Raw genomic sequence first — 16,643 nt, 5'->3', positions numbered from 1 at the left:
TTTATAAAGGAATGACTAAACTAAGTTCAGTTTGTGTGCGTAGAGTTGGAAAGGCATTAAGAGCCACCCTGAGGACGTAAGCTTGTCTTTGGATGGAACATAAAAACAAAATAAAGTATCGACTGAAAATATAGTGTAGACTCTTGAGGGCAGGGAATGAAAGCAACAATTGGAATGCTTTGAGTAAAGAACAAAGAAGACAATAGATAAAATTTCATCTTAAATTCAACCACATGCTGAATGTGCCAACTGAGACTACATCATGTGACATTAATGATTCCAGGGATGACATAATAGACACCATGATCCCTGGGCTGGTTTCTGAATTTATCTCCTTCCACCCAATCCTAACTTAACACTTTTAATACTTTCCAGGATGAACCAGAAGCCACTTAGTACTTTTCCCTCTCTCCATGTTATAGTCTTCCTCCAAATTCTTCCATTTTCTCTTCTTCCTTACAAGAATTTTTTTAAATTAACTACCATATTGTTCCATTAAATGATCATATCAATCAAGTATCTCTTTTTATCTTTAAATTGTAGCTTAGTCTCCCATTTATCTCTTAACACTATTTAAAAAATAAGATAATTAGAGGCAGACATCTATGTATATTGTTCAAATAATAAAATTGCAGATATTTGTTCAACATCAATTTTAATCTTTTTTATCCTTAATAATCTGATAGTCCTTTGGTAGATCAGTTGTGACTAGGATGACGTTCATAAACTGAATATGTCTGATGAGTTGGCCTTGAAAGAGAGTTTGCTGATGTATCAGCAATCAATGGCACTGGAAACCGTGGGTTGCTCCCTGGATGAAGTTTAGAAAAACGACCTTCATTGGCAGATATGTTGTAATATCTATTTGGAAAAATAGAAGGTTCCATCATCTGTCCAAAATAATTCCTTTGTATGGGCTAAAAGATGCTGTACTGAGAAGTAGTAGTTGTAGTTATAATGAAGTTCACAACACGGCTATTTGCTTCAATGTAGCTGCTTTGAGAGTGCCCGTGGACAGTGGTCAACTGATTTAAAATAGCACGTTGATTCACTGCAATTTGTTCTGGTGGTCTAACTGACATTGATGATGGAGGAGAAAAATCACCTCTGATCGGGGTAGTTGTGTCACCAATTATGTGGCTGGTAGAGGGCTTTCTTATTAGAGGCATGTTTAAATTTACAGAAGGTAAAAATTTCCTGTCTCCAGTAGTGTCACCCACAAAATCAGAACTATGTTTATCCACATTACCCACTGCTTTATAGTGTTTCTTGTTGAAATCTTCAGCCAATGAAGATATCAGAGAGGCATTTTTAATCACAACTCTTCTTTTTATTCTCACTAAAACCTGGGGACAGCCTCGTTTAACATTTGGATTATGATAGAACTGCAGCTACAACCAAAGTAGAAAGATTTCAGTAATAATTTATACCAAAATACATCAGTATAATAAGCCTAACCTATAAAACCTCAGATTTCACATTTACTATTCAAAGATAATATCATCAAAATATGAACATTGCTGACAATATTTTGAAGTTCCTTATTTGGAAAATACACATTTAAATAGTATAGTCATCAAATTTAAGAAACAAGCTTTTGCAGTAATGGTGAATGCCACTTTTGAAAAGCATCTTTAATACCTTTATTTAGATTTCTGATAAAATTCATAGTTGCAAGCAAAGTTTCTTATAATGTGAATGCTTAAGCCACTGTCCTCATTTTTTAGAATAAATAAAGAATTTTAGCCTTAGTAGTTTTATACAATTTTCAAAATCTAGCTTTACATTTATATTACCATAGATTGATGTATAAAATAAAATTTTATATATAAGTTACGAAGTGGTAACTAAAGTTTCTGAATACCTTGCTTAAAACAGAGACTTCTTTTTCTTCTGCCAGAAAGTCTGCTAGAAATACCGATCTTTGTAAATTCTGCCGCAATTTACTAAACCCATAAAGGTTAAGCTGTCTAAGTAAACTTTTCATTCTTCCAGTTTCAAATGTTCTGAAAGGGGCCTTTATTTCCAAAACTTCCTTCTTAAAGACATCTTCATCAATCACTATGGAAGTTCCATTATCATCCCTCCAGATGGGTTTATATTGGTCACTCCCAGCCATTTTCCAGAGTTTTCTTGGAAATGTCAGAGAACGAAAATCATTATCTTCATCTGGTTCAGAGACACAATGTATGTAACATGGCCTTTAAAGCAAGGATTCTTCAGACAAAGTCTAAAAAGCATTTTTTTCAATCATAGACCTCAAATCCAAATCCCCAGAGAATGTTTGATAACACAATAAAGATCTACCGGAGTTTCCTTGACCAGTTGGTCCATCTTTATGAGACACCTCTTGAATTTCTGAAGAAACATGTGCCATTTCATATAACTTTTTCTACAGGTAACTTTTCTAATCTGAATGATTTTGAGCACTGCAGCTTCAAATACTGCTTTGGCAGTCCTACACAGATAAACTGTTAGGCCATCAGAGTGGTTCTCAACCTGAGTAGCTGTGACATCACAAAACAACTGGTCTCCTAGCAACTCAAGTGTAACATTCAGCCAGTGTTTACTTCTCACTCATCCAGTTAAAATGAAACATATAAGACGCTTATTTTTATAGAGTAATCTGCAAATATTATCTCAAAAAAATCTTTTTATAAAATTTAATTTTGGGGTTTATTAAATAAAACCAATCTCCTTCCTTTTGTACACAAATTTATAACAGATTAGTGAACAGAGTATAAATAATGCAGAAAATATATAAAATAATTTTAAAGTTTAGGAATTTTAACTGAAATTTGCCTAAAACATGTACAGAAAATGTATAACGATTTCAATATCATTTGTAATTAAAGTGAAACATAATTTGATTTGGTATTGGAAGCAGGTATTTATCTGTGTACTTTAGAATATGTACCTCTATATTCAAAACATCAGAAGAATAAATATGTGTTTATATGGTATGTATATAAAAATGGTTAATATTTATGAAATAAAATATTAAAATAATCAATCTATTTTAAGAAATCCCAAAGGGGGAACTTTTGTTTTAAATTGTAATTCAATGGTTTAATTGAAGCAAAAGTAATTTAATATTCTACAATATTATTTCAAAAGAGAGAATCTTATTGTAAATTTACAAATGTTTATTTTTGCCATTCTGTCACTCTGAGGTTTATCAGTCCCTAGCAGTAATAAATTTTCTTGTCTTCTTCATAATCCATACTCTTGTGGCTTCTGTTAATTGTTCCAAAATGATGTTGATAAATAAACTTATGCACAAGATCCTGGGTTCAATAAGTATTGCCTCCATTAAGGGGCAAACAAACAAACAATCAAAAAACAAAGATATCATCCTATGTGTTGTTTGGGGTGTAAAAGACCAGGTAATTCATTTTAGGAAGCAATATGTTTCTCAGTCCTGAAACGGTTGGCATTTTTATTATTTTACGGCATTTTAAGTCAAGTGTCTTTTGCACTAATTGTAAATAATAGCTATGTTCTGTATCAAAAAGCTGTAGTAAATCCAGTTCTACCAAAAGTTATATTCTTTATTTAGAAATAAATTCCATTAAACATAAGCCCAGTTCAAAATGAGAGATAAAATATTTAAATAAATAAATGTACCCTAAAGCTACAATGTAAATTTTTCATTCAGTGTCTGTAAATCCCATTCTATATAAATATTAGCAACCTGAATACATGGCATATAATAAGTATTATAAACTATAGTTAAGTTGGATTTTGACCAGATCCATAAATATTATTTAATATATACGAATTTACATATGTGATACCATCCTTTTAAGAAACAAAGAATTCAAATATAACAATCACAAAATATATAGGAAAATTATTGACAGATCTGATCTTTAAATTTTTATAAAAATATTATTTAATTCGATTTAGATAGAATGTAACAAAGCATAATAAAAGCCATACATGAAATACCCATGACTTAAATCAAATTCAATGTTACCATACAGGAAACTTTTCCTCTGGTCCAGTAATAAGAAAAAGTAGCTCATTTTCACAAGTCCTAAATTACACTACTAGAAGTCCTCGGAAGACTTACTAGTCAAGAAAAAATATAAAATTAACTCAACTTGTAATAAAAGAGTGAAGTTTTTACAGATGACATAATTATGCATACATAGAAAACTCCGTAGACTCCTCCAGTGACTGTTAGAAATAATGAACAAACTTAGTAAACTTGCAGAATACAAAATCAATATAAAAATATTCGTTGCATATTTGTATAGTAACAAAACATTATCAGAAATAGAAATTAGGAAAAGTATTGTGTGTAAATTAATACCAAAAAGAATAAAATAGGAATAAATTTGATAAGTGAAATAAAAGTTCTAAACAAAGATCTATATATTACAGGTGCAAGAAATATAAGTAAACAAAATAAATAGAAAGATATTGTGTGCTCATGGATTGTACACAATGTGAGGAAATATTCTAATCAATCTTTTACATGTTCAATCTCCCCATCAGTAATTATTGAGGAGAATGTCATTTCTTAATTTTATACTCTTGCTTCCTTTTTCATGGGTTAATTGATCATAGGTGTGAGGGATTATATCTGGTTGCTCGATTCTCTTCTATTGATTGGTGTCTGTTTTTGAGCCAGTATCATTTTGTTTTAATTACTAAAGTTTTGTAGGACTGTTTAACATCAGAGAATTTTACACCATTAGATTTAATAAACTTTTTCAGGATTATTTTGGCAACTCAAGATCTTTGTGGTTACATATAAATTTTAAAATTATTTGTTCAATTTATTGGAAAAATCTCATTGGTATTTTCACATGAATCACACAAAATGTAGATTCCTTTGGGTAGCATGTTTGTTTCAAACACATTGTTTCACATCATTAACATAAGAGATCATTTCATTTCTTTGGATCTGTTTTAATTTCCTTTATCAATGTTTTCTGTTTTTTAACGTATAGGTTTTCACCATATTTGTTAACTTCATTTATATGTGTTCTTTACATATATATATTATTATATACATAATATTTGTAACCTCGTTTCCTACACAAACACAGCAGGCAGAAGGTAGTAGCAAGACAGATTCAAAATCCTGAATGAAAGAAAGCTGTAATCTAAGATACTTTATCAAGCAAAGCTATCTTTTAGAAGAAGGAGAGATAAATAACTTCCACACAAGCAAATACTTAAAGAATTTAGCAAGAGAAAAAGAAATAAGAAAGATCTACTATAAATAAAAAAGAAGCAGTATGCTATAGAAAATAGGAAGTCATAATTATATAGGCAATATCTATAATGACTTACAACAGAATAAATATGATGTTGTAAAAGAAGAGATCAAAATTTTTAAGGGTCACAGAATGAAACAGGAAAATAAAGAGTGTTTTCTTCTTGTTTCTGTTTTCTGTTGTATGGGTTTGAATTTGTATTCTTATCAGTTAAATTAAACAAATATATTACAAGTCAATATGCATACAAAACAAGGTAACTATAAGTCAAAAGCATACAATGAAGTCACAAAGCCAAAAAGAACCCAAGATTATAAAAGAAAACTTATCAAGCCACAAAAACAAAAACAAATGAACAAAAAGAAAATACCAAATCAACTAGAGAATGAAGTTCATTATGGAAATAAACATCTCTATCAATAATTATCACAAATGTTAATGGACTTAGTGCTTCAATCAAAAGATATTTATTGTCAGATGGGATAATATAACAAGACCCTACATTATGAAGCATAGAGGAGACCCACTATAGTAAGAGGAACACACATCAATTGAAAGTCAGAAGGTAGAAAAATATATTCCATGCAAATGCACATGACAAGAAACAGGACAAGCAGTACTGACTTCACACAATGAGACTTTACAAAAAAGGCCATAGAGAAAGATAAAAAAGGACATGATATAATGATTAAAGGAGCAAATCAAAATGGGGATATTATAATCATTTAGATATATGCACTCTGTATAGGAGCACCTAAATACATAAAAGAAACACTAATATATAAAATAGAGAAATCTCTGGGAACAGAATCAATGTAGGAGTTTATAACTCCCCATTATCATCACTGGACTGGCCTTTCACACAGAAAATTAATAAGGGGACAAAGATACTAAAATACATAATAAAATATTTGGAGATGATTGATATTTTCAAAACAGTTCTTCTCCCCAAAACTGAATATACATTTTTTTCCTGTTCACAAGGAATATTTTCTATGAAAGATTACATACTCAGGCACTCAAGAAGCCTCAAAAAATTTAATTAGATAAAAATTAATTTAAGCATCTTTTCTGAGTATAATACCATGAAACTAGAAAACAATCACAGAAAAGCAGGGAGAAAAAATAACAGAATCCAGATGAAAAAACATGGTACTTAAACAAGGGGGTCAGGTGCTGAAGTAAAAGAAGAAATTAAAAAATATCTTGAGAGATATGACATACACTACACAAAGTCTATGGAATACTGTTAAAGCAGGCTTAAGAGTGAAGTTCATAGTGGCAAGGCCATCCTCAAATTAGAAGAACAATTTCAAATATATAATCAAACGTTCTATGTAAACAAATCAGGAAAAGAAGAACAAACAAAATCAAAAGTCAAAAGAAAGAAGGAAAAAGTAAAGATCAAGGAAGAAATAATTGAAATAGAGATTAAAAAATAGAAAAATCAATCAATCTTTTTTTGAAATAGTAAACAAAATTGACAAATCTCTGGACAGACTCACCAACAAGAAAAGAGAGAGAACACAAACAATATAATAAATGAAAAAGGAGAAACTATGATACTATAAAACTGCTAGATGGGAATATAGGTGATACACTATTGTATATACATCATAGGAATATTTTCTTGTATCAGTCTCCTAAGGCAAAAGAAATAAAAGCAAATATAAGCAAGTGGGACCTAAAGAATCTTGAAAAATTCTGCACAGATAAGGACACTATCAATGAAATGAAAACACTGCCTGTGTAATTGGAGAACATATTTGCAAACAATGCAAGTGACCATGGGTTAGTAGATGTAGGTTAATAGATGTAACATTGATTTATGTTACATAACTCAAGGTGAAAAACAAAAACCCAATCAAAAACAAGAGCAGAGTACCTGAGTTAATATTTTTCCAAAGAAAACATTCAGATGAGTAACAGGCAAGTGATAAAATTTCACAACATTACTAATTATTACATAATTGCAAATCAAACCACAATGAGGTATAACTTCACACCGGTCAAACGGCTATTATCAAAAAGTCTACAAATAGTAAGTGTTGGAGATGATGTGGAGGTAAGAAATCTCTTGTATACTCTTGGTAGTAATGTAAATTGGTTCAACTTCTAAGGTAAACAGTATTCAGATTTGTTTAAAAACTAAGAAGTTAACTACCATATGACCCAGTAATACCTCTCCTAGGAAATATCTGGGATAAAAACACCCTAAATTTAGAAAAACCAATTTTCAAAGCAGTACTGTTTATAATATGCAAGACAGGGAAGAAATCCAAGAGTCCACAGCAGACTATGGACTTAAGAAGAAATGATGTTTCTGTAAATATGCAATAAATATTTCTCAGCCATGAAAAACTAAAACACATAGCTATTTCAGCATCATGAGAGGACTTAGTAAATGTTGTGCTTAGTGAAGTAACTTAGACGAAGACAAAAGTATATAATTTAATTTATACGTGGAGTCTAAAGTATAACAAATATCTGTGTACATCTTTGTATAGCTATCTATTGACAGATGACAGAAAAATAGAAGTATAGATACATACGTACATGATAGATAGATAGATGATAGATAGATAGATAGATAGATAGATAGATAGATAGATAGATAGATAGATAGAGACATGATCGAGTGGTAAAGAGATTAGATAGACAAGACTTAAGCAGACTCAAAGATATGGGAAAAATTTTATGTTTACCAAAGTGGAAGGGAAAGAGAATTCAATGGTAGGACATTGACAGATACAAAGAAGTATACATTAATAGAGAAGCAAGAAGGATAATCTGTATAGAATATGGAATTATATACAATAGCTTAAAATAATTGTAAGTTACAATTACTGTAATAATTCATAGTGCAATATAATCTACAAAGTGGTTGTGATCACCACACTGTACATCTGAAACTGCACAATATTTTACATCTACTGTAATTCAAATAAAAATAAAACATATCCTGTATAATTTAGTCCTTTTTCCGCTGATAGCATCTTCCTTTAATATTGTTTTATTTTACACTTTAATTTTTATGACTACTGTTTCAAATTATTTCTTTTACTCTTGTGAACATGCTACCAGTTTGAAGTTTCTATATTTATTGCCCCTGATTACCTCTTTTTCACTCTTTCATCCATATAGTATAGTAGCATTTAAGAACATACCCAAAGAAAGTGTTGAAAGTTTCTCGTGGTCTCTCCTTAGCATTTGGTCAATGTTTTGCATATTTTTGCCATTTTATATTTCTTAGAAGACTTCTATTCTACACCTCTTATAAGGTGTCTCGGTTTTGCTTTTTCATCTCATTCAGGTTTGTTAGTTAAAGTCTTTACTTTCACTTTATATGTAAGTGATAACAGTGTAAGTATTATTGGGTGAGTGATTTCTTATTCCAGTAGTTTGAAAATACAATCTTATTTACGCTTGGCGTATGTTTTTTGCTCAGAAATCTGCTGATAGCCTAATGGGGGTTCCTTAGTAGATTATCATAACTCTTTTTGGCTGCCTTTAAAATTTCACTCTGACATTGTCTTGTCAATTTGCATATGACGTATCTTGAAGGAGGTCCCTTTGTCTTAAAGTTATTGGTGTTTTGTTGGTTCATGGACTTGTATATCAGTTCCTTGCACAGGTTCAGGAAGTTATCAATTTTACTTCTTTTAATAAACCATCAGCTGCCTTCTAACTTTCTACCCCCTCCAGGATTCCACACTAATGTGCACTTCCTGAGGAAGACAATGGCTACTGTAGAATTTCCCCACTTTTAAATATCTTGAATCTCTGCCCTCTCCTATCATTTCTAGTTTTTCATTGGTGAGTTTGCTAATCTCTCTTCCACAAAGACATTCTACCTCGAATGCTTTCTGTTGCATCCTTCATCTCATTTATTAAGTTCTCCAGGTCCTCCAATAATGTTTGATTATTTTATATTTTCAGTCTCTTTGGTAATGTATTTCTTTTCATCATTTCATTTATTCCTGAGCTCACTAAACTGCTTTCTCAGTTTTGTTTGTTGTATTGAGATTCTGTATGACAGCTATTTGGATTCTCTATTGATTATATGGCAATAGACAATTACTTTAACTTTGTTTCCTGCAGGGTTGACATTGTGTGTGTGTGTGTGTGTGTGCAGGTGTGTGTGCTTGTGCTTATGTGTCTGTGTCTGTGACGGTGTCTGTGTGTGTCTATCTGTGTTAGCGTGCCCTATAAAGTTATTGTGATTGGTCTTGATCTTGATAGATTATTGCTCTGATGACACTAAATAACAGATTGGGAGTTGGAGTCCTTGTTTTTGTTTTCTGGTAGCTTGCAATATTGTACAATTATTGGTTTTACTAACCTGAGCTACCTCTGATAACATTTTAAAATAGCACTTTCCTGACGCTACTGTGTGGATAAAAGATGTGCTTTCATTGTCACTTCTTAGAATTCTCTGATAGTTAATGCCACTGTTGTCACTGGGAAGGAGAACCCTTCCTTTTATCTGATATCCCTTGAGAATCAGTGTACACATTGAGGAAAGGTGTAAAGAAAGGTGGGTATTTGGAATCAGGCAAGTGCCTTTGCCATGTCCAGTGTTGCAAGGTAACTTGTCTCCACCACTGTGAATGGAGAGTAGGGACAGTTTCATGAATCTCTCAGTGTCCGAAGGATGGAAATTCTGTCTCCATTGTGGCTCCCTCCTAATTAACTGTGACCATGAGTACTGGTGCATTTGGAGGCCGAATCTGCGTGATCCACTGAGATCCTGTTTCTACTGGGTTCTTTGAATTTATGGACTCAGATATCCTATTCAGGGGGCCTTGGTTGCAGACACCAACTCTGGTCTTCCCTCAGTTCAGCCACCGAACTTCAACTGTTCACATGCGTTCTGGAGTATTGTTTTGTGTTGAAGTTATTTTTGTTCAGATGTGAACGTTTTACTGACTGTAGATGTAAGGGGAGAGACAAAAATAGTTTCAACTAGTGTCACATTTGAAATTATATAGTTTTACAACTAAAAGCTTAAATTCTAATTAGGAAATTATAAGAACACTAAAGAAAGTGAACAAATCACTTCCCTTAATATCATAGTACTACAAAATATTTTGAATTTCCTGGGTTCTTTTCTTCAATGTTTTACCCACCTACATGCACATTTTACTAAAATATATCCCTATGATCTCTTTAAAATCAATTAAATTATTAAAATAATTCTCTGTGCTGTAAATATAGTAATTTGGTTCTCTAATTTATTAATTGTAGCTTCAACATTTCTGTCTTCTCCATCCTTCTACCCTTTCCCCACAGGAAACCACTACTTGGTACACTACACATATATATGTGATTCTTTTTTTGTTTTCTTATGATTGTTTCACTTATATCTTTATTTTCCTAATTTAAGTTACAACGTAGAGTGTTTTTCCCTGTATGACTTATTTTCCTATGTGCAACACCCTCTGGGTCCAGTCACATTGTTCCAAATGGCAGAATTTTACTTTTTATTATACAATGATGAAGTATTTATTATGTTATCTATATCTCACATCTATTTCAGCCAATCATCTGTTGATGGGCAGTTGAGTTGTGCTTCTACCCCTGACTACTATAAATGATGATGTTAAGAACACTGGGGGTAATATATCCTTTAAGTTAATGTTTACATTTTTTTCAGATTTATACCAAAAACTGGAATTGCTGCAAAATATAATGCTTCTTTTTCTAGTTTTCTGTGCACCGTCCTCACTTTTACACTAGTGGATGCATCAATTTATATTTCCACCATCATTGTTCCTGGGTTCCCTCTTATAGACATTCTTATTAATATTTGTCATTTGTAGATATTTTGTTAATAGCCATTTTGGTTGCTGTAAGATTATTTCATTCTGGTTTTGATTTATGGTTTCCTAATGAATAGCAAAGTTATGTTTCTTTATATCAGTCTAAAAATCATCCACATGTCTATTTTTGAAAAGTTTCCATGAAGATTCTTCAACTGTTTTTAATTTGAGGTCTTTAATTTTTAAATATTGAGTCTAATATGCTATATATATATTATGGATTTTAACATCTTATTGTTCTCATTGTCTGAAATTTTTCCTTCTATTCTGTCTGTTATCATATGTCTTGTTGATGTTTTCCTTTGCTCTGCAAAAGTTTTTGCATTTCACACTTATAAAAGAAATAGAATCCCTTTATCGCAGAATACATCTATTTTTTCCTCAGTAAACTAAAAACTGTAATTGTTAGTTTTCCTTTTTTTTTTTAATTTGGAGACAGATCAAAATAAAGATTGCTATGATTTATCTCAAAGTCAGTTCTGTTCCTGTTCTTGGTCAAATATTTTATAGTTTCATGCTTTACATTTAGGTAATTAATCCATTTTTATCTCATTTTTTGTACTATGGAAGGAAGTACTTTTTCATCTTCCTTTTACATGTACAGTCCTGTTTTCTCAGAACTACTTTTTGAAGAGACTGCCTTTTTTCCATTTTATACTCTTGTCTCCTTCATTATAGACTAACTGATCATAGTGTGTGGGTTTATTTTCAGACTCTTTATTTTGTTCCATTGATCTCTGTGTTTCTATAAGTGCCATATTTTGATGAATTGATTACTGTAACTTTGTAGTATGTTCTAAACTCAGGGAGGGTAATACCTACAGCTTCATTCATTTTTCAAAATAATTTTAGAAAATTTGGGACTTTCAGATATATGTTCAAATTTTATTATTTTTCTCCTTGCTTTGTGAAGAAACTTATGGATTCTGTGAAAATAGAAATTTATAAAAAGAAAAAACCTGAGAAAAATACTAAAGTGTGGAGGGTAAAACAAACATTATTAACAACAACTGGATTGTTGTAGAAATCAAATAAAAAATATATAAAGATAAATGACAGCAAAAACAAAATCCATGGGGTATAACAAAAACAGTATTAATAGGGATGTTTATAGCAAAATAATCCCACTTATATAAATAAGAAACATCTCTCTCTTATAACATATTCTTACCACCAAAAGACATATCAATATAATAAAAAAAAACTTGTTAGTAGAAGGAAAGTCAGCTGAAAGGACAGAATATAATTAAATAAAATAATGATTAACAATATAAACATTTAATCAATCTAAATAATGGCTTTTGAAACATAAATAATGTTGATAAACTTTAACCAGACACATGAGCATAAAAGAGAGTTACAGATTAATAAGCTCAGAAATTAATGAGAAATTACAACTTATATCAAAGAAATAGAAAACATCATATGATGATACAACATATTATATGCCAATAAAATGGAAACCCTAGAATAAACGGACCATTTCTTAGAAAGACTTAATCTCCAGAATGGAATGAGAAAGAAAACATGAACAGTTTATCACTAATGAAATTGAATAAGTATTTAAAAAAATCTCTGTAGAAACAAAATTCCAGGCCTAGACAGCTTCACAGATGATTTCTGACAAACATTTAGAGAAGAGCTATTACCTATACTTCTCAGCGTATTCCAAAAATTTCGAGAGGATGGGAGGCTTTCTATCCCACATTTCTGTATCACACTTCTGCTAGAACTGGAACAAATATCTCCAAAAATTACAGGTTACATACTACTAGTAAGCATAGATGCAAAAACACCACTAAATTGTTAGCAAATCAAACAATACATTAAGAGGATTATGCATTATGATTAAGTCCATTTATTTCAGGGATGCAAAGTGATTCAATACCCATAAATTAATGAGTATGATACACCACACAAACAACCTGAAGAATAAAAATTATATGGTCACCTAAATAGAGTCATAAAATGTTTTGACAAATTCAGCATCTATTTATGAATATATTCCTCCTCAAAGTGGACATGAGGAAACACACCTCAACACAGTTAAGGTCGTATATGACAAGAACTCCGCTAACATGACACTCACTGATTAAAAGCTGAAAGCATCTCCAATAAAAGCAGGAAGAAGACAAGAATGCACACTCTTACCACTTTAATTCAGTATAGTATGGAAATTCTAGCCATAGCTATCCAAAATAAAAGTAAATAAAATATAGCTAATTAGGAATAGGAGCAAAAGTGTCTGTTTGCAGATTACATACTTTAAACAGAAATCTTAAAGAAGATGCCACAAAACAACTAGGGCTTATCATTGCATTTGGTAAACTTTCCGTATGTAAATTTAACATACAGAAATCTTGCATTTCTACACACTAACAACAAGCTAACAGATAGAGAAAGTGAGGGAACTATCACATTTACAACTGCATTACAAAAAAAAAAATCAAGAAATGTATCCAACCAAGGAGGTAAAAGACCTGTACTCAGAAATCTATAAAATATTTATAACAGAAATTGAAGATAATGCAAACAGATGAAAGAATATACTTTGTTCGTAGATGAGGAAATAATATTGTTTAAATGACAGAATAAGCCATGGAAATACACAAATTAAGTTCAGTGCCTATCAAAATACCAAGGGCATTTTCAGAAACTTACAAAAAATAATTCTAAAATTTACATGTAAACCCAAAAGAGATGAAATCACATAAAAAAAAGGAAAGAAAAGAAACAAACTAAAAAGAGAAACAACTTTAACAAAAACAAAGAAGATGTATCACTGTCCCTGATTTTAAACTATAATACAAAGCTGCAGTATTAAAACGAATATGGTAGTGGCACAGAACATACAGAATAATGGAACACAACAGAATGCCTGAAAATGAAATCAGACAATTATGGTCATTAAGCCCATTACAAAAAATGAATATACAGTGGGCGAAAGGTAACCACCGGGCACATGAAACTACTGAACATCACTAAACATCAGAAAAATGCAAGTCCAAAACACAGTGAGATTTTATGTTGCTCCTGGCAGAATGACTATTATCAAAAAGATAACAAACTTAACTGTTGGTTAGGATGTAAGAGAAACAACCCTGATACACTGCTGGTGTGAATGTAAATATGTGATGCCACTATGGAAAACAACATGGAGCTTTAAATAAAAAGTAATAATGAAATATAATCCAAAATATACATATCGGGATACTTATTCCAAGAAAATAAAACACGAATTAGAAAAGATAAATTCAACCCTATATTCACTGCAGCATTATCCTCAATAGACAGGATATAGAAGCAAATTAATTGCTCATCAATAGATGCTGGATAAAGAAGATGTGTGTTTATAGTATATATATCTACCCATCTTAAGTACAGATTAATTTATATATATATATACACACACACACAATTTATATATATATATATATATACACACACACATAAAAATACAATGGGTTATTACTCAGCTCTAAAAATAAGTTCTTGCCATTTGCAACAAATGGGTTGACCAAGAGGATAATATGCTAAGTGAATTAAGTCAGAAATTGAATGACAAATGGTGAATGATTTTACTCATATTTGGAATTTATAACAAATGAACATAACAACACAGAAAAGGAATTATAGATATAGAAAGAAAGAGGTTGTTCACAAGAAGGAGGGAAATGGGGTGTGGAAAAGAAAATTTGAGGAAATTAAGAAAGAAAATATTCCAGTTGCAAATTAAATGAGTCAGGGACAAGAAATGTACTATATGGGAAATAGCCAATAACTATTGAATATTTTAAATAGCAACATAACATATCTAGACATATTCTGGTGATCTGTTTGAATTATATTAAAAACAGCAAAGATTATGTTGTGTAAGAGAAACTAACACAGTGTTTTAGATTAAAATACACTTCAAAAACAAACAAACATACACATAGAAAAAAATTAGATTTGTATTTAACAGAGGCAGGGTTTGGGAAAGGAGGATTTGATTAATGTACTCAAAAGCTATAAACATCCAGCCGTAAAATAATCGTGTTCTAGGGATGCGCCGTAATAACATGAAAATTAAAATTAATACTGCTTTTTGTTCTATATCAATGTTGTTAAGAGAGTAGACCATAATGTTTCTCATCACAACCAAAAGACACATTGTATTACTTTACAATTTTATCTATATGAGAGAATGAATTCTCCCTAAAGTTGCTATGATATTTATTTCATGATACTTGTAAATCAAATCACTATCCTGTGCACCTAAACTTACACAATGTTTTAAGCAATTTATATCTCAATAAAAGTGGAAGAAAAAAAGGAAAGTCAATTGTCACTTTTTCCCATGTCATTTCTCATGATTCTTTTTGCATCAAGTAAACTTTAGTAATGATATACTTATCCTAGGTAAAGATACTAATAAATAAGTGATTCTAATAAATTATACATAAGGATACCAATAAAATTAGTGTTTTGCCATGCCTTAAACTTTCTTCATGTTAACAGCCCACTGCTTCTGTAGGCAACAACATTTCATTTCGTGTATTCATCTGAGATTAGGGAATGGATACAAATTTAAAACTGACTGCTCTTGCTGTGAGTGATAAAGTTCACTGTCTCAGACCGAAAGTCTCATTTCCACAAGAGCATCTGTAAGAAATGAACATGGTAGGTTGCTAAAAATCTCAGAATGTTAAAATCTCAGAACTCCTACAATTCTTAACTGTTTTTCAATGGGAATGCAATACTGACAAAAACTTGATTTTGGATAACAATGTGCTGTTTTCTCATGGTTGCATTATGGGATGTGAGGATAATAACTGAGATCCACAACATACATTATCGCTCAAGTGCTGGGCAAAGAATGTAAAGGTTCTGCATTTTCAGTACTGAGGACTGCTTTCAAAATGATGACTTCACTCACTCTAATCCAGGTAGTCCAAGGAAAGAAAGGTTATTGCAATTTGTAGCTTAAAGGGAATAAATCAGCGGTTCAGTCTCTATAAATTATTCAAGGGGTGTTCAAAGACAAAATAAGTTGTGTCAACAATGAGAATTAAAAAAAAATTTGATATAAGCTTAAATTAAAAGGGGGACACAGTCCTGTGCTGGGCTCTGGGGACTGGAGTTTGTATATGCCTCTGTCCAATTCAAGGGTTTAGTGGCTTGGCCCTAGCATTAGCTTGGGATTCAATAAACATGGAACAAATAGTATACTGGGAGAAACATAATTTACCTCTCTCTGATCAGGAGAAAACCTGGTGGATCAATGAAATTCTTAATTCACAGAGATTCTGCTAGATGCAGAGGAATAATTCACTGATGAGTCAACTAAGACAAACTTAGTTACAGCTTAACAATCCATCATCACACACACACACAGTGGTACAAATATTTGTAGTATTTAGTATGAAGAATTCAGTGGGCAGAGATCAGAGTATAGTTTTCAAACACCAGTCAACTTTTGTACTTTTGCCAATAGTCTAGATTTTCCCAGGTAGAAAACTACAGATGGACAAACAATATTCTTCTTTAGGATTTCTAATTTTGAAATTAAAGTGTAGCTTTTGACTTACCAGTATAGAAACTTGTCATG

The 16,643-nt window shown here is 31.4% G+C and overlaps 1 protein-coding gene across 1 annotated transcript; it reads right to left on the bottom strand.

Annotated features, from left to right (window-relative positions):
* Nucleotides 1-680: 680 nt before the first annotated feature.
* LOC140692963 (heat shock transcription factor, Y-linked-like) lies at nucleotides 681-2,230 on the bottom strand. Its single transcript, XM_072957158.1, has 2 exons — nucleotides 1,865-2,230; nucleotides 681-1,391 (listed from the first exon to the last, which is right to left on the bottom strand). The coding sequence occupies exons 1-2, from the start codon at nucleotides 2,117-2,119 to the stop codon at nucleotides 918-920; spliced, it is 729 nt and encodes a 242-aa protein (XP_072813259.1). The 5' UTR covers nucleotides 2,120-2,230; the 3' UTR covers nucleotides 681-917.
* Between the last annotated feature and the right edge of the window lie 14,413 nt (nucleotides 2,231-16,643).

Source organism: Vicugna pacos, unplaced genomic scaffold, assembly GCF_048564905.1.
Source record: "Vicugna pacos unplaced genomic scaffold, VicPac4 scaffold_19, whole genome shotgun sequence".
Taxonomy (NCBI): Eukaryota; Metazoa; Chordata; class Mammalia; order Artiodactyla; family Camelidae; genus Vicugna; species Vicugna pacos.
This window is presented reverse-complemented; position numbering and strand designations above follow the sequence as displayed.